This window comes from Petromyzon marinus (assembly GCF_048934315.1).
Source record: "Petromyzon marinus isolate PM22_M1 ecotype Great Lakes invasive population chromosome 67 unlocalized genomic scaffold, UKy_Petmar_22M1.pri1.0 chr67_unloc.1, whole genome shotgun sequence".
Classification (NCBI taxonomy): domain Eukaryota; kingdom Metazoa; phylum Chordata; class Hyperoartia; order Petromyzontiformes; family Petromyzontidae; genus Petromyzon; species Petromyzon marinus.
The window spans coordinates 178,589-204,280 of record NW_027422591.1 but is presented as its reverse complement, the minus strand read 5'-3'; the positions used below and the strand labels follow the sequence as shown (position 1 = coordinate 204,280).

The 25,692-nt window shown below is 57.0% G+C and overlaps 1 protein-coding gene across 5 annotated transcripts in view; it reads left to right on the top strand.

Annotated features, from left to right (window-relative positions):
• Nucleotides 1-25,692, top strand: part of LOC116956743 (TRAF2 and NCK-interacting protein kinase-like) — a 136,075-nt gene that overhangs the window by 84,437 nt on the left and 25,946 nt on the right. For all 5 annotated transcript variants that reach the window (XR_012931430.1, XR_012931429.1, XR_012931431.1 and 2 more), the window contains exons 5-14: nt 3,249-3,359; nt 6,370-6,460; nt 10,734-10,864; nt 12,979-13,033; nt 13,412-13,490; nt 15,027-15,202; nt 17,809-17,881; nt 19,816-19,882; nt 20,216-20,350; nt 24,502-24,633. Coding sequence is in view for 2 of the 5 variants with exons in the window: in XM_076057959.1 (XP_075914074.1) it covers nt 3,249-3,359; nt 6,370-6,460; nt 10,734-10,864; nt 12,979-13,033; nt 13,412-13,490; nt 15,027-15,202; nt 17,809-17,881; nt 19,816-19,882; nt 20,216-20,350; nt 24,502-24,633 (1,050 nt within the window). In the remaining 3 variants the exon portion in view is untranslated. The remainder of the gene's footprint in view (nt 1-3,248; nt 3,360-6,369; nt 6,461-10,733; nt 10,865-12,978; nt 13,034-13,411; nt 13,491-15,026; nt 15,203-17,808; nt 17,882-19,815; nt 19,883-20,215; nt 20,351-24,501; nt 24,634-25,692) is intronic.

Here is a 25,692-nt window from a genome sequence, read left to right as displayed (position 1 = left end):
GTGTCTGACTCACCGTGTCTGACTCACCGTGTCTGACTCACCGCGTCTGACTCACCGTGTCTCTTACCGTGTCTGACTCACCGTGTCTCTCACCACATCTGACTCACCGCGTCTGACTCACCGTGTCTCTCACCGTGTCTGACTCACCGTGTCTCTCACCGTGTCTGACTCACCGTGTGCCTCTCACCTTGTCTCTTACCGTGTCTGACTCATCGTGTCTGACTCACCGTGTCTCTCACCGTGTCTGACTCACCGTGTCTGACTCACCGTGTCTGACTGACCGTGTCTGACTCACCGTGTCTGACTCACCGTGTCTGACTCACCGTGTCTGACTCACCGTGTCTCTCACCGTGTCTGACTCACCGTGTCTGACTCACCGTGTCTGACTCACCGTGTCTGTCTCACCGTGTCTGACTCACCGTGTCTGACTCACCGTGTCTGACTCACCGCGTCTGACTCACCGTGTCTCTCACCGTGTCTCTCACCGTGCCACTCACCGTGTCTGACTCACCGTGTCTGACTCACCGTGGCCCTCACCGTGTCTGACTCACCGTGGCCCTCACCGTGTCTGACTCACCGTGTCCCTCACCGTGTCTGACTCACCGTGTCTGACTCACCGTGTCTGACTCACCGCGTCTGACTCACCGTGTCTGACTCACCGCGTCTGACTCACCGTGTCTGTCTCACCGTGTCTCTCACCGTGTCTGACTCACCGTGTCTGACTCACCGTGTCTGACTCACCGTGTCTGACTCACCGTGTCTGACTCACCGTGTCTCTCACCGCGTCTGACTCACCGCGTCTGACTCACCGTGTCCCTCACCACGTCTGACTCACCGTGTCCCTCACCGTGTCACACCGTGTCTGACTCACCATGTCTGACTCACCGTGTCTGACTCACCGTGTCTGACTCACCGCGTCTGACTCACCGTGTCTCTCACCGTGTCTGACTCACCGTGTCTCTCACCGTGTCTGACTCACCGTGTCTCTCACCGTGTCTCTCACCGTGTCTGACTCACCATGTCTGACTCACCATGTCTGACTCACCGTGTCTGACTCACCGCGTCTCTCATCGTGTCTGACTCACCGTGTCTGACTCACCGTGTCTCTCACCGTGTCTCTCACCGTGTCTCTCAGCGTGTCTGACTCACCGTGTCTCTCACCGTGTCTGACTCACCGTGTCTGACTCACCGCGTCTCTCATCGTGTCTGACTCACCGTGTCTGACTCACCGTGTCTCTCACCGTGTCTGACTCACCGTGTCTGACTCACCGTGTCCCTCACCGTGTCTGACTCACCGTGTCTGACTCACCGTGTCTGACTCACCGTGTCTGACTCACCGTGTCTGACTCACCGTGTCTGACTCACCGTGTCTGACTCACCGTGTCCCTCACCATGTCTGACTCACCGTGTCTCTCACCGTGTCACTCACCGTGTCTGACTCACCGTGTCTGACTCACCGTGTCTCTCACCGTGTCTGACTCACCGTGTCTGACTCACCATGTCTGACTCACCGTGTCTGACTCACCGTGTCTCTCACCGCGTCTGACTCACCGCGTCTGACTCACCGTGTCTGACTCACCGTGTCTCTCATCGTGTCTGACTCACCGTGTCTCTCACCGTGTCTCTCACCGCGTCTGAATCACCGCATCTGACTCACCGTGTCTGACTCACCGTGTCTGACTCACCGCGTCTGACTCACCGTGTCTGACTCACCGTGTCTGACTCACCGCGTCTGACTCACCATGTCTGACTCACCGTGTCTGACTCACCGTGTCTCTCACCGTGTCTGACTCACCGTGTCTGACTCACCGCGTCTGACTCACCATGTCTGACTCACCGCGTCTGACTCACCGTGTCTGACTCACCGTGTCTGACTCACCGCGTCTGACTCACCATGTCTGACTCACCGTGTCTGACTCACCGTGTCTGACTCACCGCGTCTGACTCACCATGTCTGACTCACCGTGTCTGACTCACCGTGTCTCTCACCGTGTCTGACTCACCGTGTCTGACTCACCGCGTCTGACTCACCATGTCTGACTCACCGCGTCTGACTCACCGTGTCTGACTCACCGTGTCTGACTCACCGCGTCTGACTCACCATGTCTGACTCACCGTGTCTGACTCACCGTGTCTCTCACTGTGTCTGACTCACCGCGTCTGACTCACCGTGTCCCTCACCGTGTCTGACTCACCGTGTCTGACTCACCGTGTCTGACTCACCGTGTCTGACTCACCGTGTCTCTCACCGTGTCTGACTCACCGTGTCTGACTCACCGCGTCTGACTCACCGTGTCTGACTCACCGTGTCTGACTCACCGTGTCTGACTCACCGCGTCTGACTCACCGTGTCTGACTCACCGTGTCTCTCACCGTGTCTGACTCACCGTGTCTGACTCACCGCGTCTGACTCACCGTGTCTGACTCACCGTGTCTGACTCACCGTGTCTGACTCACCGTGTCTGACTCACCGCGTCTGACTCACCGTGTCTGACTCACCGCGTCTCTCACCGCGTCTCTCACCGTGTCTCACTCACCGTGTCTGACTCACCGTGTCTGACTCACCGTGTCTCTCACCGTGTCTGACTCACCGTGTCTCTTACCGTGTCTGACTCACCGTGTCTGACTCACCGCGTCTCTCACCGCGTCTCTCACCGTGTCTCACTCACCGTGTCTGACTCACCGTGTCTGACTCACCGTGTCTCTCACCGTGTCTGACTCACCGTGTCTCTTACCGTGTCTGACTCACCGTGTCTGACTCACCGTGTCTCTCACCGTGTCTGACTCACCGCGTCTGACTCACCGTGTCTGACTCACAGTGTCTCTCACCGTGTCTGACTCACAGTGTCTCTCACCGTGTCTGACTCACCGTGCCTCTCACCATGTCTCTCACCGCGTCTGACTCACCGTGTCTGACTCACCGTGTCTGACTCACCGTGTCTGACTCACCGTGTCTGACTCACCGCGTCTGACTCACCGCGTCTGACTCACCGCGTCTGACTCACCGTGTCTGACTCACCGCGTCTGACTCACCGTGTCTGACTCACCGCGTCTGACTCACCATGTGTCCACCGTGTCTGACTCACCGTGGCTCTCACCGTGGTGCTCACCGTGTCTGACTCACCGTGTCTCTCACTTTGTCTGACTCACCGCGTCTGACTCACCGTGTCTGACTCACCGTGTCTGACTCACCGCGTCTGACTCACCGTGTCTGACTCACCGCGTCTGACTCACCGCGTCTGACTCAGCTGGTGATGGAGTTCTGCGGTGCCGGCTCCGTCACCGACCTCATCAAGAACACGAAGGGGAACTCCCTGAAGGAGGAGTGGATCGCCTACGTGTGTCGCGAGATCCTTCGGGTGAGTCCGCTCATCGCTCGCTCACTCACCCGCCCACACACTCAGGCACCCACTAACTCGCCCACCTACTCAATCACCCACTCACTCACCCACCCGCTCACTCACCCACCCACCCACTCACGCACCCACTCACTCACCCACCCGCTCACCCACCCGCTCACTGACCCACCCACCCACTCACTCACCCACTCAATCACCCACTAACTCACCCACCCGCTCACTCACCCACCCACCCACTCACTCACCCACTAACTCGCCCACCCACTCAATCACCCACTAACTCACCCACCCGCTCACTCACCTGCCCACCCACTCAGGCACCCACTCACTCACCCACCCACTCAATCACCCACTAACTCACCCACCCGCTCACTCACCCACCCACCCACTCACGCACCCACTCACTCACCCACCCACTCAATCACCCACTAACTCACCCACCCGCTCACTCACCCACCCACCCACTCACTCACCCACTCAATCACCCACTAACTCACCCACCCACTCACTCACCCACTCACTTGGTCCACTAACTCGCCCTCTAACTCACCCACCCACCCACTCACGCACCCACTCACTGACCCACTCACTCACCCACCCACTCAATCACCCACTAACTCACCCACCCGCTCACCCACCCGCTCACTGACCCACCCACCCACTCACTCACCCACTCAATCACCCACTAACTCACCCACCCGCTCACCCACCCGCTCACTGACCCACCCACTCACTCACCCACTCACTGACCCACTCACTCACCCACTAACTCTCTCACCCACCCACTCACTGACCCACCCACTCACTGACCCACTAACTCACCCACTCACTCACCCACCCACTCATTGACCCACTAACTCACCCACCCACTCAACCGCCCACTCACCCACCCACTCACTCACCCACCCACTCACTCACCCACTAACTCACCCACCCACTCACTCACCCACTCACTCACTGACCCACTCACTCACCCACCCACTCACCCACTAACTCACCCACCCACTCACGCACCCACTCACTGACCCACCCACTCACTCACCCACTAACTCACCCACCCGCTCACCCACCCACTCACTCACCCACCCGCTCACTGACTCACTCGCCCACTCATCCACCCACTCACCCACCCGCTCACTCACCCACCCACTCACCCGCTCAATCACCCACTCACTCACCCACCCACTTACTCACCCACCCACCCACTCACCCACCCACCCACTCAATCACCCACTCACTCACCCACCCACTCCCTCATTCACCCACTCATTCACCCACTCACGCACGCACTCGCTCACTCACCCGCTCGCTCACCCAGCCACTCACCCACTCACTCATCCACATACTTGAGTAGTGGACTATGTACGTATGCATGTGGACGTGTGTTTGTCTACACGACTAGGCCTCAAATGAGTACCTGGTGTAGCTGTGGTGGTGTAGTCAACATCGCCACTGGGGAGACAAAGGCGGCCGGGCGTGGTGCTGGCCACCCACCCCCTCGTGTGCCACAGTGCCGGTAGCCTTCATAGGTGCTGCTACTCGCTACTAACAGCACTTGCCCCAGCAGTCTGTAGAGGCTACACGGGGGACCTTTGTCTGTGTCTACCTTCATAGCTGCTGCTACTCGCTACCAACAGCACTTACCCCAGTAGTCTGTAGAGGCTACACGGGGGACCTTTGTCTGTGTCTACCTTCATAGGTGCTGCTGCTACTTGCTACTAACAGCACTTGCCCCTACAGCCTGTAGAGGCTACACGGGGGACCTTTGTCTGTGTCTACCTTCATAGCTGCTGCTACTCGCTACCAACAGCACTTACCCCAGCAGTCTGTAGAGGCTACACGGGGGACCTTTGTGTTTACCTTCATAGCTGCTGCTACTCGCTACTAACAGCACTTGCCCCAGCAGTCTGTAGAGGCTACACGGGGGACCTTTGTCTGTGTCTACCTTCATAGCTGCTGCTGCTACTTGGTACTAACAGCACTTGCCCCAGCAGTCTGTAGAGGCTACACGGGGGACCTTTGTCTGTGTCTACTTTCATAGCTGCTGCTGCTACTCGCTACTAACAGCACTTGCCCCAGCAGTCTGTAGAGGCTACACGGGGGATCTTTGTCTGTGTCTAGCTTCATAGCTGCTGCTACTCGCTACTAACAGCACTTGCCCCAGCAGTCTGTAGAGGCTAAACGGGGGACCTTTGTCTGTGTCTACCTTCACAGGTGCTGGTACTCACTACTAACAGCACTTGCCCCAGCAGTCTGTAGAGGCTACACGGGGGACCTTTGTCTGTGTCTACCTTCATAGCTGCTGCTGCTACTCGCTACCAACAGCACTTGCCCCAGCAGCCTGTAGAGGCTACACGGGGGACCTTTGTCTGTGTCTACCTTCATAGCTGCTGCTGCTACTCGCTACTAACAGCACTTGCCCCAGCAGTCTGTAGAGGCTACACGGGGGACCTTTGTCTGTGTCTACCTTCATAGCTGCTGCTGCTACTCGCTACTAACAGCACTTGCCCCAGCAGTCTGTAGAGGCTACACGGGGGATCTTTGTCTGTGTCTACCTTCATAGGTGCTGCTACTCGCTACTAACAGCACTTGCCCCAGCAGCCTGTAGAGGCTACACGGGGGACCTTTGTCTGTGTCTACCTTCATAGCTGCTGCTGCTGCTACTCGCTACTAACAGCACTTGCCCCAGCAGTCTGTAGAGGCTACACGGGGGACCTTTGTCTGTGTCTACCTTCATAGGTGCTGCTGCTACTCGCTACTAACAGCACTTGCCCCTACAGTCTGTAGAGGCTACACGGGGGATCTTTGTCTGTATCTACCTTCATAGCTGCTGCTACTCGCTACTAACAGCACTTGCCCCAGCAGTCTGTAGAGGCTACACGGGGGACCTTTGTCTGTGTCTACCTTCATAGCTGCTGCTGCTGCTACTCGATACTAACAGCACTTGCCCCAGCAGTCTGCAGAGGCTACACGGGGGACCTTTGTCTTTTGTGTGTTGTGCGCATTGCAGGGCCTGTCTCACCTTCACCAGCACAAGGTGATCCATCGCGACATCAAGGGTCAGAACGTGCTGCTCACGGAGAACGCCGAGGTCAAGCTGGGTACGTGGACCACGCACGCACACACACGCACACACACACACACGCACACACACACACGCACACACACACACACGCACGCACACACGCACGCACACACACACGCACGCAACAACAACAACCGCCATTCACCACTAAGTGGCGGTGACGTCACCACGACGCTTGTGCCAGGCCATGTGCACCCTGAGGCTACCACGTGAAGCGTCGAACGCCCGCTGGCAGGAGGTCACGGGGCAGACCCTAGCAGGTGCCACGGGTCGACTGACTGAGATGACTGAGATGACTGGCTGATGCACCACCTGTGCCCCCTACTGTGCCAACCTGCTGTGCTTTAGCCACCCGGCGCTCCGCTCGTTGTTGTGAGCGTCGCTCCTCCGCCCTCCGTTGTTGCTGGAGGGCGACTGCCTCCAACTGCCCAGTAGCGTCCTTCACGAGCCTCCTCCACAGAGGCCGATCTTGACACCGCTGGTACCAGTCATCGGCAAGTCGACTCAGCTCCACGTCCTCCTGTACCACATCACCCCATCCCTTCTCTAGCCCGTGCCACGCCCGCTTAGCCCCCTCGATCAGGATGGATCGTAGGCAGGCCAACCTAAATGTTTCTAACCGGCGAAGATGTTCCATTAGGGGGGTCTACGTTTCGCAAGTGTAGAGAAAGGAGGGAATGACCGTGGCCGAGAAGACCTGAAGCTTAGTGCGGAGCGACAGACCAGGTAGCTTCCACACAGCGTTATGCAACCGATGAAAAGATATTGCCGCTCGACTGATTCGGAGTGAGACCTCTGCTGTTAAACTGGAGCCGGTCATAAGCACACTGCCCAGGTATGGGAAATTCTCCACTCTCTCCACAACTGTCCCATCACCGATTGGGAGTTGTGGGGGTGGAGTGTCCGATGGTACAAAATACCCAGGCAGGTGCTTAGTTTTGGTGGGGCTGATGGTAAGGCCCCACCTCTTAGTGGCACGCTCCAGTCTCAGCAGCAGCGTCTCCAACTCCTCTTCTGAATGAGCAGCTATTACCAAATCATCAGCATACATAACGTGGTTGAGCAATAGGGAGCCATCCCTTGACCGCACCCGGGCATCGATCAGCCTCCCATTATAACTGTACCATATGGAGATTCCCCCGGTACATCTATTGAAGGCTTCACGAACTACGTGGTCAAAATAAATATTAAATAATGTTGGAGCCAGAGGACATCCCTGTCGCACCCCAAGTTGTACAGGGAATGGCTCTGACTCCCGGCCACGTAGTTTTACCCGGGCCCGCTCACCATCATGAAGGTCCTTAATGATCGTGAGCAGAGGGTCAGGGACTCCAAAAGCACGAAGAACGACCCAGAGCCCAGGCTTACTGATGGTATCATAGGTCTTGACCAGGTCAATAACACGCACACACGCACGCACACACGCACACACGCACGCACACACGCACGCACACACGCGCGCACACACGCACACACACGCACACACACGCACACACACACGCACACAAACACGCACACACGCCCACGCACGCCCACGCACGCACACACACAAGGACACAGATCCCCCATAGACACACGCACAGACACACGCACAGATACACGCACAGACACACGCACAGACACACGCACAGACACACGCACAGACACGCGCACAGACACGCGCACAGACACGCGCACAGACACGCGCACAGACACGCGCACAGACACGCACACAGACACACACACACACAGACACACACACACAGACACACACACACAGACACACACACAGACACAGACACACAGACAGACACACAGACACACACAAACACACACACAAACACATACACACTGACACACACACAGACACACACACACAGACACACACACATACATGTACACACACAGACACACACAAACACAGACACACACGCACAGACACACGCACAGACACACAGACAACAACAACCGCCATTCGCCACTAAGTGGCGGTGACGTCACCACGACGCTTGTGCCAGGCTATGTGCACCGTGAGGCCACGTGAAGTGTCGAACGCCCGCTGGCAGGAGGTCACTGGGCAGACCCAGGTGCCACGGGTCGACTGACTGAGATGACTGGCTGATGCACCACCTGTGCCCCCTACTGTGCCAACCTGCTGTGCTTTAGCCACCCGGCGCTCCGCTCGTTGTTGTGAGCGTCGCTCCTCCGTCCTCCGTTGTTGTTGGAGGGCGACTGCCTCCAACTGCCCAGTAGCATCCTTCACGAGCCTCCTCCACAGAGGCCAATCTTGACACCGCTGGTACCAGTCATCGGCAAGTCCACTCAGCTCCACGTCCTCCTGTACCACATCACTCCATCTCTTCTCTAGCCCGTGCCACGCCCGCTTAGCCCCCTCAATCCGGCCAAACAAAAGCTGTTTCGGCATGCGGTGGCTGGGCATGCGGGCTACATGACCCAGCCATCGCAGCCTTGCCTGCCGGAGGAGCTCACCGATGGGACCCTGCCCAGATCTTTCAAGGATTTGTGAGCTCCTCACACAATCCAGTCTGGTTAAACCCAGGATGGATCGTAGGCAGGCCAGCCTAAATGTTTCTAACCGGCAAAGATGTTCCATTAGGGGGGTCCACGTTTCGCAAGCGTAGAGAAGGGAGGGAATGACCGTGGCCGAGAAGACCCGAAGCTTAGTGCGGAGCGACAGACCAGACAGCTTCCACACAGCATTACGCAACCGATGAAAAGACATTGCCGCTCAACTGATTCGGAGTGAGACCTCTGCTGTTAAACTGGAGCCAGTCATAAGCACACTGCCCAGGTATAGGAAACTCTCCACTCTCTCCACAACTGCCCCATCACCGATTGGGAGTTGTGGGGGTGGAGTGTCTGATGGTACAAAATACCCAGGCAGGTGCTTAGTTTTGGTGGGGCTGATGGTAAGGCCCCACCTCTTAGTGGCACGCTCCAGTCTCAGCAGCAGCGCCTCCAACTCCTCCTCTGACTGAGCAGCTATTACCAAATCATCAGCATACATAACGTGGTTGAGCAATAGGGAGCCATCCCTTGACCGCACCCGGGCATCGATTAGCCTCCCATTATATCTGTACCATATGGAGATTCCCCCGGTACAGCTATTGAAGGCTGCACGAACTACCTGGTCAAAATAGATGTTAAATAATGTGGGAGCCAGAGGACATCCCTGTCGCACCCCAAGGTGTACAGAGAATGGCTCTGACTCCCGGCCACGTAGTTTTACCCGGGCCCGCTCACCATCATGAAGGTCCTTAATGATCGTGAGCAGAGGGTCAGGTACTCCAAAAGCACGAAGAACGACCCAGAGCCCAGGCCTACTGATGGTATCATAGGCCTTGATCAGGTCAATAAAGCAGAGATGTAGGTCTTGCTGGAATTCCCTACACCTCTGCTGTAGCAGACGGACAGAAAATATGGCATCTGTGCAGGATCGCCCTTTCCTGAAACCGCATTGGGGCTCCGCAAGCCTCTCCTCAGCGTGCCTGGCAAGGCGATGCTGAATAATCCTTGCCAGGACCTTTCCCGGCACACTGAGGAGTGAGATGCCCCTGTAGTTGTTACAGTCTGTGCGGTCCCCCTTCTTAAAAAGGGGGACCACCAGGGCATCCTTCCAATCCTGCGGAACCCGTCCAGTGGTCCAGACCGTTGCCATGATGTCATACAGGGCAGTCTGTGCACAAAGCAGACACACAAACACACACACAGACACACACACAGACACACACACAAACACACACACAAACACACACACAAACACAGACACACACAGTACACACACACACAGACACACACACACAGACACACACACACAAACACACACACAAACACACACACACACAAACACACACACAAACACACAGACACACACACAGACACACACACAGACACACACACAGACACACACACACACAAACACACACACAAACACACACACACAGACACACACACACAGACACACAGACACACACACACACGCACAATAACTTCCCCCCCCCTCCCCTACGCTCGGTGACCTTTGCCACCGCTCGGTGAACCCTGCGTGACCCCCCCCACCGCGCTGACCTCGTACGCTCGTGACCGGTCTGCGCCTGCGGTGGTGCCGTGGTGGTGGTGGTGGTGCCGTGCTGGTGGTGCCGTGCTGGTGGTGCCGTGGTGGTGGTGGTGGTGCCGTGCTGGTGGTGCCGTGCTGGTGGTGCCGTGCTGGTGGTGCCGTGGTGGTGGTGGTGCCGTGGTGGTGGTGGTGCCGTGGTGATGGTGGTGGTGCCGTGGTGGTGGCGGTGCAGTGGACTTTGGGGTGAGCGCCCAGCTGGACCGCACCATCGGCCGCCGTAACACGTTCATCGGCACGCCCTACTGGATGGCACCCGAGGTGATCGCCTGCGACGAGAACCCCGACGCCACCTACGACTACCGGGTAACTCGCCAGCACCGCCGCCACTCACCAACACCGCCACTCACCAACACCGCCACTCACCACTACCACTCACCACTACCACTCACCACTACCACTCACCAACACCGCCACTCACCAACACCGCCACTCACCAAGACCGCCACTCACCACTACCACTCACCAACACCGCCACTCACCAACACCGCCACTCACCAAGACCGCCACTCACCACTACCACTCACCAACACCGCCACTCACCAACACCGCCACTCACCAACACCGCTACTCACCAACACCGCCGCCACTCACCAACACCGCCACTCACCACTACCACTCACCACTACCACTCACCAACACCGCCACTCACCAACACCGCCACTCACCACTACCACTCACCAACACCGCCACTCACCAACACCACCACTCACCAACACCGCCACTCACCAACACCGCCACTCACCAACACCGCTACTCACCAACACCGCCGCCACTCGCCAGCACCGCCACTCACCAACACCGCCACTCACCAACACCGCCACTCACCAACACCGCCACTCACCAACACCGCCACTCACCAACACCGCTGCTACTCACCAACACCACCACTCACCAACACCGCCACTCACCAACACCGCCACTCACCAACACCGCCACTCACCAACACCGCCACTCACCAACACCGCTGCTACTCACCAACACCACCACTCACCAACACCGCCACTCACCAACACCGCCACTCACCACCACCGTTACTCACCTCTACCACTCACCACCACCGCCACTCACCAACACCGCCGCCACTCACCACCACCGCTACTCACCACCACCGCTACTCAGCAACACCGCCACTCAGCATCACCGCCACTCACCACGTCCACTCACCACAAACTGCCACTCACCAACACCACCGCTACTCACCTCTACCACTCACCACCACTGCCACTCACCACCACCGCTACTCAGCAACACCGCTACTCACCACCACCGCCACTCACCACCGCCGCCACTCACCAACACCGCCGCCACTCGCCAACACCGCCACTCACCACCACCGCCACTCACCTATACCACTCACCACCACCGCCGCCACTCACCAACACCGCTGCTCACCAACACCGCCACTCACCACCACCGCTACTCACCACCACCGCTACTCACCAACACCACCGCTACTCACCAACACCGCCACTCACCAACACCACTACTCACCACCACCACTACTCACCAACACCACCACTCACCAACACCGCCGCTACTCACCACCACCGCTACTCACCAACACTGCCACTCACCACCACCGCCACTCACCAACACCGCCACTCACCAACACCACTACTCACCACCACCACTACTCACCACCACCGCTACTCACCAACACCGCCACTCACCACCACCACCACTCACCTCTACCGCTACTCACCAACACCACCACTCACCAACACCGCCACTCACCAACACCGTCGCCACTCACCAACACCGTCACTCACCAACACCGCCACTCACCAACACCGCCACTCACCAACACCGCCACTCACCACCACCGCCACTCACCTCTACCACTCACCACCACCACTACTCACATCTACCACTCACCACCACCGCTACTCACCACCACCGCCACTCACCACCGCCACTCACCAACACCGCCACTCACCAACACCGCCACTCACCACCACCGCCACTCACCTCTACCACTCACCACCACCACTACTCACATCTACCACTCACCACCACCGCTACTCACCACCACCGCCACTCACCTCTACCACTCACCACCACCGCCACTCACATCTATTACTCACCACCACCGCTACTCACCACCACCGCCACTACTCACCACCACCGCCACTCACCACCACCGCAACTCACCCAGTCACACTAACGAGCTCTGTCTCCGTGTCTCTCCGTGTGTCTCTGTCTCCGTGTCTCTCTGTGTCTCCCCGTGTCTCTCCGTGTCTCTCCGTGTCCTCTCCGTGTGTCTCTGTCTCCGTGTCTCTCTGTCTCCCCGTGTCTCCCCGTGTCTCTCCGTGTGTCTCCGTGTCTCGCCTTGTCTCCCCGTGTCTCCGTGTCTCTGTGTGTCTCTGTGTGTCTCTCCGTGTCTCTCATGTCTCCCTGTCTCCGTGTCTCCCCAACAGAGTGACCTCTGGTCTCTGGGAATCACAGCCATTGAGATGGCCGAAGGCGCTCCCCGTGAGTATGGCGGTGGTGGTGGTGGTGTTGGTGGCGGTGGTGGTGATGGTGACGATGGTGGTGGTGGCGGTGGTGGTGGTGGTGGTGGTGGCGGTGGCGGTGTTGGTGGTGGTGGCGGTGGTGGTGGTGGCGGCGGTGGTGGTGGTGTTGGTGGCAATGGTGGTGGCGGTGGTGGCAGTGGTGGCAGTGGTGGTGGTGGCGGCGTTTGATGGTGGTCGCGGTGGTGGTGGCGGTGGTGGCGGTGGTGGTGGTGGCGGCGCTGATGGTGGTGGCTGAGGTGGCGGTGGTGATCACATTGCTATTGTTGCTGTTGACGCTGTGGTAATGATGATACTGTTGATGGTGATGCTGTTGATGATGATGTTGTTGATGTTGCAGCGCTGTGTGATATGCACCCAATGAGGGCTCTCTTCCTCATCCCTCGCAACCCTCCGCCTCGCCTCAAATCCAAGAAATGGTAACGCACACGCAGACTCACTCACACACACTCACACACACACTCACTGACTCGTACACACACACAGACGCACACACACACAGACGCACACACATACAGATGCACACACACACACACTCGCACACACTGACTTGTACACAGACACTCACACACACACACGCAGACTCACACACACACACAGACTCACACACACACACAGACGCACACACACACAGACACTAACACACACACAGACACACAGACACACACTCGCACAGACACTCGCACAGACACTCGCAGACAGTCACACAGACACTCACACAGACACTAACACACACACAGACACTAACACACACACTCACACACACACAGACACTCACACAGACACTCACACACACAGACACTCACACACAGACACACTCGCACAGACACTCGCACAGACACTCGCACAGACACTCGCACAGACACTCGCACACAGACACTCGCACACAGACACTCACACACAGACACTCACACACACACACAGACACTCACACAGAGACTCACACACACAGACACGCACACACACACAGACACACACACACAGAGACACACACTCACACAGACACACTCACACACACTCACACACACAGACACTCACACACACACACAGAAACACACACACACAGACACTCACACACACAGACACTCACACAGAGACACTCACACAGACACTCACAAAGACACTCACACACAGACACTCACAAAGACACTCACACACACAGAGACACTCACAAAGACACTCACACACACAGAGACACTCACACACACAAAGACACACACACACTCACACACAAACACTCACACACAGACACAGACACTCACACACACACACACTCACACAGAGACTCACACACACACACACAGACACTAACACAGACACTCACACAGAGACTCACACACACAGACACTCACACAGAGACCCACACACACACAGACACTCACACACACACAGACACACACTAACACACACACACTCACACACACTCACACACACACAGACACTCACACACACACACAGACACTAACACACACACTCACACACAGACACACACACAGACACACACACACTCACACACACACAGACACTCACACACAGACACTCACACACAGACACACACACACAGACACACACACAGACACTCACACACACACAAACACTCACACACACACACTCACACACACACAGACACTCACACAGAGACACTCACACACACACACAGACACTGACACAGAGACACACACAGACACAGACACACACAGACACACACAGACACAGACACACACACACACACAGACACACACAGACACACACACACAGACACACACACACAGACACACAGACACACACACACACACACAGACACACACACACACAGACACTCACACACACAGACACACAGACACACACACACAGACACACACACACTCACACACAGACACACACACACACACACAGACACACAGACACACACACACTAACACACAGAGGCTCCCTCCCCCCTCCTCCCGCGCCAGGTCCAAGAAGTTCCAGAGCTTCATGGAGAGTTGCCTGGTGAAGAACTACGTGCAGCGTCCACACACGGAGATCCTGCTCAAGCACCCCTTCATCCGTGAGCAGCCCACGGAGCGCCAGGTGCGGATCCAGCTCAAGGATCACATCGACCGCACAAAGAAGAAACGCGGAGAGAAGGGTGAGGAGCTCACCGCTCACCACGCTCGCCGCTCACCGCTCACCACGCCGCTCACCGCTCCCCGCGCCTCTCACCGCGGCGTACACCGCTCACCGCTCACCACGCCGCTCACTGCTCACCGCTCTGCTCACCGCTCACCACGCCGCTCACTGCTCACCGCTCTGCTCACCACTCACCGCACCGCTCACCGCTCACCACGCTACCACCCGCGCCGCACTACCCACACGCAACAACAACCTCCAGGACAAAGGATCCCCCCGTGTAGCCTCTACAGACTGCTGGGGCAAGTGCTGTTAGTAGCGAGAAGCAGCAGCAGCTATGAAGGTAGACACAGACAAAGGTCCCCCGTGTAGCCTCTACAGACTGCTGGGGCAAGTGCTGTTAGTAGCGAGTAGCAGCAGCAGCTATGAAGGTAGACACAGACAAAGGTCCCCCGTGTAGCCTCTACAGACTGCTGGGGCAAGTGCTGTTAGTAGCGAGAAGTAGCAGCTACCTATGAAGGTAGACACAGGCAAAGGTCCCCCGTGTAGCCTCTACAGACTGCTGGGGCAAGTGCTGTTAGTAGCGAGTAGCAGCAGCTATGAAGGTAGACACAGACAAAGGTTCCCCGTGTAGCCTCTACAGACTGCCGGGGCAAGTGCTGTTAGTAGCGAGTAGCAGCAGCAGCAGCTATGAAGGTAGACACAGACAAAGGTCCCCCGTGTAGCCTTAACAGACTGTAGGGGCAAGTGCTGTTCGTAGCGACTATCTAATGAAGGCAGACACAGAGACAAAGGTCCCCCGTGTAGCCTCTACAGACTGCTGGGGCAAGTGCTGTTAGTAGCGAGTAGCAGCACCTATGAAGCTAGACACAGACAAAGATCCCCCGTGTAGCCTCAACAGGCTGCTGGGGCAAGTGCTGTTAGTAGCGAGTAGTAGCAGCACCTGTGAAGGTAGACACAGACAAAGGTCCCCCGTGTAGCCTCTACAGACTGCTGGGGCAAGTGCTGTTAGTAGCGAGTAGCAGCACCTATGAAGGTAGATACAGACAAAGGTCCCCCGTGTAGCCTCAACAGACTGCTGGGGCAAGTGCTGTTAGCGAGCACCTATGAAGGCCGGAACGGTACACGAGGGGGTGGGTGGCCAGCACCACGCCCGACCGCCTTTGTCTCCCTAGTGGCAATGTTTACACACCGCACCAGGTACTCATTTGAGGCTGAGTCGATCTAGGGGAGGCCCAGGACCGGGTTCAGATAATCGTCACTGGTGTTGGCCGTGAGCGGGAATCAAACCCGGGTCGCCAGGTTCATAGCGCAGCGTAGCGCTAACCACTACACTATCGCTCCCCACGTACACACACACATACACACACACACGTACACACACACACGTACACACACACACGTACACACACACGTACACACACACATACACACGCACACATACACACGCACACATACACGCACACATACGCACACATACACACACACACACACGTACACACATACACGTACACACACGTACACACACATACACACACACACATACACACACACACACGTACGCACACATACACACACACACACTCACATACACACACACACACACATACACACACATACACACACATACACACGTACACACACACGTACACACACACACACACACGTACACACATACACACACTCCGCTCCTGACACACTGCTGTATTCACACACCGCAACTGCGTGGTGGTGGTGGTGGTTGTTGTTGTGGTTGTTGTTGGTGCGGTGGTGGTGGTGGCACACCTGGTGTGTATTGAAGCGGTGCTGTAGCAGCGCCCACCGCGATGCCGCGATGGTGCCCGCCGCGATGGTGCCCGTGGTGTTGGTGCCCGTGGTGTTGGTGCCCGTGGTGTTGGTGCGTTTGTGCCCGTGCCATGTGACCGTGCCATGTGACCGTGCCATGTACCCGTGCCATGTGACCGTGCCATGTGCCCGTGCCATGTGACCGTGCCATGTGACCGTGCCATGTGACCGTGCCATGTGACCGTGCGTTGTGCCATGTGACCGTGCCATGTGACCGTGCCATGTGACCGTGCGTTGTGCCATGTGACCGTGCCATGTGACCGTGCCATGTGACCGTGCGTTGTGCCATGTGACCGTGCCATGTGACCGTGCCATGTGACCGTGCCATGTGACCGTGCCATGTGACCGTGCCATGTGACCGTGCGTTGTGCCATGTGACCGTGCCATGTGACCGTGCCATGTGACCGTGCCATGTGAACGTGCCATGTGACCGTGCCATGTGACCGTGCCATGTGCCCGTGCCATGTGACGGTGCGTTGTGCCATGTGACCGTGCCATGTGCCCGTGCCATGTGACCGTGCCATGTGACCGTGCCATGTGACCGTGCCATGTGACGGTGCGTTGTGCCATGTGACCGTGCCATGTGCCCGTGCCATGTGACCGTGCCATGTGACCGTGCCATGTGACCGTGCCATGTGACCGTGCCATGTGACCGTGCCATGTGACCGTGCGTTGTGCCATGTGACCGTGCCATGTGACCGTGCGTTGTGCCATGTGACCGTGCCATGTGACCGTGCCATGTGACCGTGCCATGTGACCGTGCCATGTGACCGCGTGCAGAGGAGACGGAGTATGAGTACAGTGGCAGTGAGGACGAGGATAACGACCCCGGGAACCAGGAGGGGGAGCCCAGGTGAGGAGGAGCCGTGCGTGTGTGTGCGTGTACGTGCGTGTGTGTGCGCGTGCGTGTACGTGCGTGTGTGTGTGTGTGTGTGCGCGTGCGTGTACGTGCGTGTGTGTGTGTGTGTGTGCGTGTGTGCGTGCGTGTGCATGAGTGTGCGTGAGTGTGCGTGCGTGTGCATCTCAGTCAGTCGACCCGTGGCACCTGCTGGGTCTGCCCCGTGACCCCCTGCCAGCGGGCGTTCGACACTTCACGTGGTAGCCTCAGGGTGCACATAGCCTGGCACAAGTGTCGTGGTGACGTCATCGCCACTTAGTGGCGAATGGCGGTTGTTGTTGTTGTGTGTGTGTGTGTGCATGCGTGTGCGTGCGTGTGTGCGTGCGTGTGTACATGCGCGTGTGTGTGTGTGTGTGTCTGTAGGTGTGTGGGGAGCGGTGGTGCAGCGGTTAGCGCTACGAACCCGGCGACACGGGTTCGATTCCCGCTCACGGCCAACACCGGCGGTGACGATTATCTGAACCGGTCCTGGGCCTCCCCTAGATCGACTCGGCCTCAAATGAGTAGCTGGTGTAGCGGTGGTGGTGTAGTCAACATCGCCACTGGGGAGACAAAGGCGGCCGGGCGTGGTGCTGGTAGCCACCCACCCCCTCGTGTGCCGTGCCGGCCTTCATAGGTGCTGCTCGCTAACAGCACTTGCCCCTACAGTCTGTAGAGGCTACACGGGGGATCTTTGTCTTTGCAGTGTGTACATTGTGTGTGTTGTGTTGTCCCAGTGTGTGTGTGTATCGTGTTGTTGTGTCGTGACTCATCGCCTGTGTTGCTGATTGTGCCTTACCGCGTGTGTGTGTGTGGTGTGTGTGTGTGTGTGGTGTGGTGTGTGTGTGTGGTGTGTGTGTGTGGTGTGTGTGTGTCGTATGTGTGTGGTGTGTGTGTGTGTGGTGTGTGTGGTGTGTGTGTGTGTGTGTGGTGTGTGCATGTGTGTGGTGTGTGTGTGGTGTGTGTGTGTCGTGTGTGGTGTGTGTGTCGTGTGTGTGTGTGTTGTGTGTGTGTGGTGTGTGTCGTGTGTGTGTGGTGTGTGTCGTGTGTGTGTGGTGTGTGTGGTGTGTGTGTGGTGTGTGTGTGGTGTGTGTGTGGTGTGTGTGGTGTGTGTGTGGTGTGTGTGGTGTGTGTGTGGTGTGTGTGGTGTGTGTGTGGTGTGTGTGTGGTGTGTGTGTGTGGTGTGTGTGTGGTGTGTGTGTGTGTGTGGTGTGTGTGGTGTGGTGTGTGTGTGTGGTGTGTGTGTGTGGTGTGTGTGTGTCGTATGTGTGTGGTGTGTGTGTGTGTGGTGTGTGTGGTGTGTGTGTGTGTGTGTGGTGTGTGCATGTGTGTGGTGTGTGTGTGGTGTGTGTGTGTCGTGTGTGGTGTGTGTGTCGTGTGTGTGTGTTGTGTGTGTGTGTTGTGTGTGTGTGGTGTGTGTGTGTGGTGTGTGTCGTGTGTGTGTGGTGTGTGTCGTGTGTGTGTGGTGTGTGTGGTGTGTGTGTGGTGTGTGTGTGGTGTGTGTGTGGTGTGTGTGTGGTGTGTGTGGTGTGTGTGTGGTGTGTGTGTGGTGTGTGTGTGTGTGTGTGGTGTGTGTGTGTGTGTGGTGTGTGTGTGGTGTGTGTGTGTGTGTGTGTGGTGTATGTGGTGTGTGTGTGTGTGGTGTGTGTGTGTGTGATGTGTGTGGTGTGTGTGTGTGTGTGTGGTGTGTGTGTGGTGTGTGTGTGGTGTGTGTGTGGTGTGTGTGTGGTGTGTGTGGTGTGTGTGTGGTGTGTGTGTGGTGTGTGTGTGTGTGTGTGGTGTGTGTGTGTGTGTGGTGTGTGTGTGGTGTGTGTGTGTGTGTGTGTGGTGTATGTGGTGTGTGTGTGTGTGGTGTGTGTGTGTGTGGTGTGTGTGGTGTGTGTGTGTGTGTGTTGTGTGCGTCGTCTCAGCTCGATCGTGAACATGCCGGGAGAATCGACGCTTCGGAGAGACTTCCTGCGTCTGCAAAAGGAGAAGGTGACACAACACCCCATGACACTACACCATGTGACACTACACCCCGTGACACTACACCCCGTGACACCACACCCTGTGACACTACACCATGACACCACACCCCGTCACACCGCACCACGTGACACCGCACCACGTGACACCGCACCACGTGACACCACAACACCGTCACACACCACGTGACACCGCACCACGTGACACAACACCCCATCACACAACACCGTCACACCACACCCCGTGACACCGCAACCCCGTGACACCGCACCACGTCACACCGCAACCCCGTGACACCGCAACCCCGTGACACCGCCACCCCGTTGCCCCCCCCCGCCGCAGGAGAACTCCGAGGCGCAGCGGCGTCAGCAGCAGCTGATGCAGGCGGCGCAGGAGCGGCACAAGCAGCAGCAGATGCTGGCGGAGCGGCACAAGCGCATCGAGCAGGAGCGTGAGCAGCGGCGGCGCCTCGAGGAGGTGAGGGACTGGCGCTCGGCGGGGCGCGGAGGGCACAACGCTGTAGCCTGAGCTACAGCCGCTGTAGTACAGCCGCTGTAGCCTGAGCTACAGCCGCTGTAGTACAGCCGCTGTAGCCTGAGCTACAGCCGCTGTAGTACAGGCCGTGGTACAGGCTGTAGTGCAGCCGCTGTAGCCTGAGCTGCAGCCGCTGTAGTGCAGGCCGTGGTACAGGCTGTAGTGCAGCCGCTGTAGCCTGAGCTACAGCCGCTGTAGCCTGAGCTACAGTGGCTGTAGTGCAGCCGCTGTAGCCTGAGCTACAGTGGCTGTAGTGCAGCCGCTGTAGCCTGAGCTACAGCCGCTGTAGTGCAGCCGCTGTAGCCTGATCTGCAGCCGCTGTACTGCAACCGCTGTAGCCTGAGCTGCAGCCGCTGTAGTGCAGCCGCTGTAGCCTGAGCTACAGTCGCTGTAGTGCAGGCCGTGGTACAGGCTGTAGTGCAGCCGCTGTAGCCTGAGCTACAGCCGCTGTAGCCTGAGCTGCAGCCGCTGTAGTGCAGCCGCTGTAGCCTGAGCTACAGTCGCTGTAGTGCAGCCGCTGTAGCCTGAGCTGCAGTCGCTGTAGTGCAGCCGCTGTAGCCTGAGCTACAGTCGCTGTAGTGCAGCCGCTGTAGCCTGAGCTACAGTCGCTGTAGTGCAGCCGCTGTAGCCTGAGCTACAGTCGCTGTAGTGCAGGCCGTAATACAGGCTGTAGTACAGTCTAATAGTACAGTCTGTAGTATAGACTGTTGTAGGGTCTGTAGTACAGACTGTGGTACAGTCTGTACTACAGTCTGTAGTACAGGCTGTAGTACAGACCGTGGTACAGGCTGTTGTACAGTCTGTAGTACACGCTGTAGTACAGACCGTGGTACAGGCTGTTGTACAGTCTGTTGTACAGACTGCACTACAGCCACTGTAGCCTGAGCTACAGTGGCTGTAGTGCAGTCCGTGGTACAGTCTGTAGTACAGTCTAGTAGTACAGTCTGTAGTATAGACTGTTGTAGGGTCTGTTGTACAGTCTGTAGTACAGTCTCTATAATACAGTCTGCACTGTAGTCTGTAATACAGTCCCCCCCCCCGACCCCCCCCCCCCACCCCCCATTATCACGGCCTACCCATAGCCACCATTGTCTGCCCTTGAGCCATCACGTGTGCTGATGATTGTACTCAGGTGTGCTGATGATTGTACTCAGGTGTGCTGATGATTGTACTCAGGTGTGCTGATGATTGTACTCAGGTGTGCTGATGATTGTACTCACGTGTGCTGATGATTGTACTCACGTGTGCTGATGATTGTACTCACGTGTGCTGATGATTGTACTCACGTGTGCTGATGATTGTACTCACGTGTGCTGATGATTGTAGTCACGTGTGCTTGTAATTGTTGATGTGTCATTGTAATCACGTGTGTACGTGTCTGTAATCCATTGTTATCACGTGTGTGCTGACCAACATCCTGTGTGTGTGTGAGCTGATTGTGATCACGTGTGTCTGTGCGGACCAATCACCTTGTGCGCGGGCCGTCCTGATCGCAATCAACCGCGTGATTGCGATCATGACGCGCGCGTGATTGCGACCATGACGCGCGCGTGATTGCGATCATGACGCGCACGTGATTGCGATCATGACGCGCGCGTGATTGCGATCATGACGCGCGCGTGATTGCGATCATGACGCGCGCGTGATTGCGATCATGACGCGCGCGTGATTGCGATCATGACGCGCGCGTGATTGCGATCATGACGCGCGCGTGATTGCGATCATGACGCGCGCGTGATTGCGATCATGACGAGCGCGTGATTGCGATCATGACGCGCGCGTGATTGCGATCATGACGCCTGTGCTACGCGCCCCATTCCGCTCCACTCCATTCCTCCGTCTCGTCTCCTCGTTCCTGCTTCCATGGAAACGCGACTTCCACTCCTGGTTTTCCCGTGTCCGCGTCAATCCCAACTCCCGGATCCACCTCCTCCTCGATCCGCTTCAGCGTTTTCCCTCTGCCCGCTCCGCTCGGACGGTTTCTTCCCAGATTTTCCTCACGCCCTTTGTGATTGTTCACGCAATCGGGTTTTTTTTTCAAAATCGTTTCGCGACGACAAAATTTAGTTGTTACGTTGTTTTAAAAAAAAAGAAAAATTCGTTCAGTGTTATACAGATGAATTTAATTAGGCATTTTAAATGGGGTTTTTAAAAAATATATATGCTGAAATCGGTTTTACACGAATCAGGCGTTCGCGAACAATGTCATCCACAATACAGTTTTTTCTTGGGTGAGATCACGTAAATAGAGATGTGTCGTGAAACCCGCCACCACCCGACACAGCCAATCAGTAAGAGGGTTGGTCACGTAAACAGAACGTGGCCAATTCGTTACTAGTACAGCACTAGTGTATAGTGTAGTGTATAGTGTAGTGTATAGTGTAGTGTGTGTAGGTTATAATGTAGTGTAGTGTATACAGTGTAATGTGTAGTGTAGTGTATAGTGTAGTGTATAGTGTAGTGTATAGTGTAGTGTGTGTAGGTTATAATGTAGTGTAGTGTGTACAGTGTAATGTGTGTTGTAGTGTATAGTGTAGTGTATAATGTAGTGTAGTGTATAGCAGTGTTTAGGTGTGTAGTGTATAGTATAGTGTAGTGTATAGTGTAGTGTATAGTAGTGTAGTGTATAGTAGTGTATAGTGTAGTGTATAGTGTAGTGTGTAGTGTAGTGTATAGTGTAGTGTATAGTGTAGTGTATAGTGTAGTGTATAGTGTAGTGTATAGTAGTGTAGTGTATATTGTATAATGTAGTGTATAGTGTAGTGTATAGTGTATAATGTAGTGTATAGTGTAGTGTATAGTGTATAATGTAGTGTATAGTGTAGTGTATAGTAGTGTAGTGTATAGTGTAGTGTATAGTAGTGTAGTGTGTAGGGTAGTGTATAGTAGTGTAGTGTGTAGGGTATAGTGTAGACACACGTGTTAAAAAACGTCACAGCTTGAGCCGCAGTTCGATTCGAGCACGGCTCAAGCCGCGACATCTCGAATGCCAAACATCTGCGGCCGCCAAAGCGAAACGGCGTCGCCGCGCGACTTTCCGGCCCTCAAGACGACGATTTTGCGTGGGTCGGAGTGAGCCCGAGACCCTCGACGCCGATTGGCTCCCTCCCGCGTTGACATCATCCGCCCCGTCGCGGATTCGTCTTCGCCTTCCGGCGGCGCCATCGGTGCACGGACGTTGGCGGTTCGCTCTGCGGCCACGTCACTCGGACGGCCCTGGTGGACGTCGAGTGGCCCTGGTGGACGTCGAGTGGCCCTGGTAGACGGCAGCGGCCCTGGTAGACGTCGAGTGGCCCTGGTAGACGGCGGTGGCCCTGGTAAACGTCAGCGGCACGTGCGGCAAGTCGGCGAAGCGTAGCCCCCGCGCGCGTGGCAAGCAAGCAAGCGCCGCCGGTAGGCGTGCGGTGGGAGTCGGGAGCGGGCACGGGAGATGAGCGGGATGCAGCGTGCGCACGCGAGGCACGGAGCGTGTACACACACACACACGCAGTGTACACACACACACACACGCTGAGTGTACACACACACACACACGTAGTGTACACACACACACGCTGAGTGTACACACACACACACGGAGTGTACACACACACACACGCTGAGTGTACACACACACACACGCAGTGTACACACACACACACACGCTGAGTGTACACACACACACACGCAGTGTACACACACACACACACGCACGCGGCGTGTGTACACACCATACACACACACACGGAGTGTACACACACACACACGCGGAGTGTACACACACACACACACACGGCGTGTACACACACACACGCGGAGTGTACACACACACACGCGGAGTGTACACACGGCGTGTACACACACACGCGGCGTGTACACACACCGTACACACACACACACACGGAGTGTACACACACCGTACACACACACACACACACGGCGTGTACACACACACACCGTACACACGCACACACGGCGTGTACACGCACGCGCACACACGCGTGGTGGTGGTGGTGGTGGTGGTGGCGGTGGTGGCGGCGGCGGTGGTGGTGGCGGTGGCGGTGGTGGTGGTGGCGGTGGTGGTGGTGGTGACGGCGACGGCGGCGGCGTTGTAGAGGCAGAGGCGTGACCGGGAGCTGAGGAGGGAGCAGCAGAGGAGGGAGGAGGAGGAGGAACTGCGGCGGATGGAGTTGGAGCGCCGGCGCCGAGAAGAGGAGGAGCGGCGTATCGCTGAGCGCGAGCAGCAGGTCCGGCCGGGCTCACCGACTCGAAGGGTCATGGGGTCATAGGGTCATGGGGTCACCGGGTCATAGGATCACAGGATCACCGGGTCATAGGGTCACGTGGTCATAGGGTCACATGGTCATAGGGTCATAGGCTTACCGAGTCATAGGGTCACCGGCTCACTGGCTCATCGGGTCATAGGGTCATCGGGTCATAGGGTCACCCAGTCATAGGGTCATATGGTCACCGAGTCATAGGGTCATCGGGTCATAGGGTCACCGAGTCATAGGGTCATCGGGTCATAGGGTCACCGAGTCATAGGGTCATCGGGTCATAGGGTCACCGAGTCATAGTGTCATCGGGTTATAGGGTCATAGGGTCACCGGGTTATAGGGTCACCGAGTCACCAAGTCATAGGGTCGCTGCTGACTCACCGAATGATAGGGTCATAGGGTGATAGGGTTGCCGGCTCACCGAGTCACGGTCACCGGCTCACAGGGTCATAGGGTCACGGGTCATAGGGTCACCGGGTCATAGGGTCACCGGCTCATAGGGTCACGGGTTATACGGTCACCGGCTCACAGGGTCATAGGGTCACGGGTCATAGGGTCACCGGCTCACCCAGTCACGGTCACCGGCTCACAGGGTCATAGGGTCACGGGTCATAGGGTCACCGGCTCACAAGGTCATAGGGTCACGGGTCACCGGCTCACAAGGTCATAGGGTCACCGGCTTACAGGGTCATAGGGTCACGGGTTATAGGGTCACCGGCTCACAAGGTCATAGGGTCACAGGCTCACAAGGTCATAGGGTCACCCGGCTCACAGGGTCACTGGCTCGCCGGGTCATAGGGTCACCGGCTCACAGGGTCACTAGGTCACAGGCTCAAGGTCATAGGGTCACGGGTCACTGGCTCACAAGGTCATAGGGTCACCGGCTCACAGGGTCACTGGCTCGCCGGGTCATAGGGTCACCAGCTCACAAGGTCACCGGCTCACCGGGTCACAGGGTCACCGGCTCACAGGGTCACCGGCTCACGGGGTCACCGGCTCACGGGGTCACCGGCTCACAGGGTCACCGGC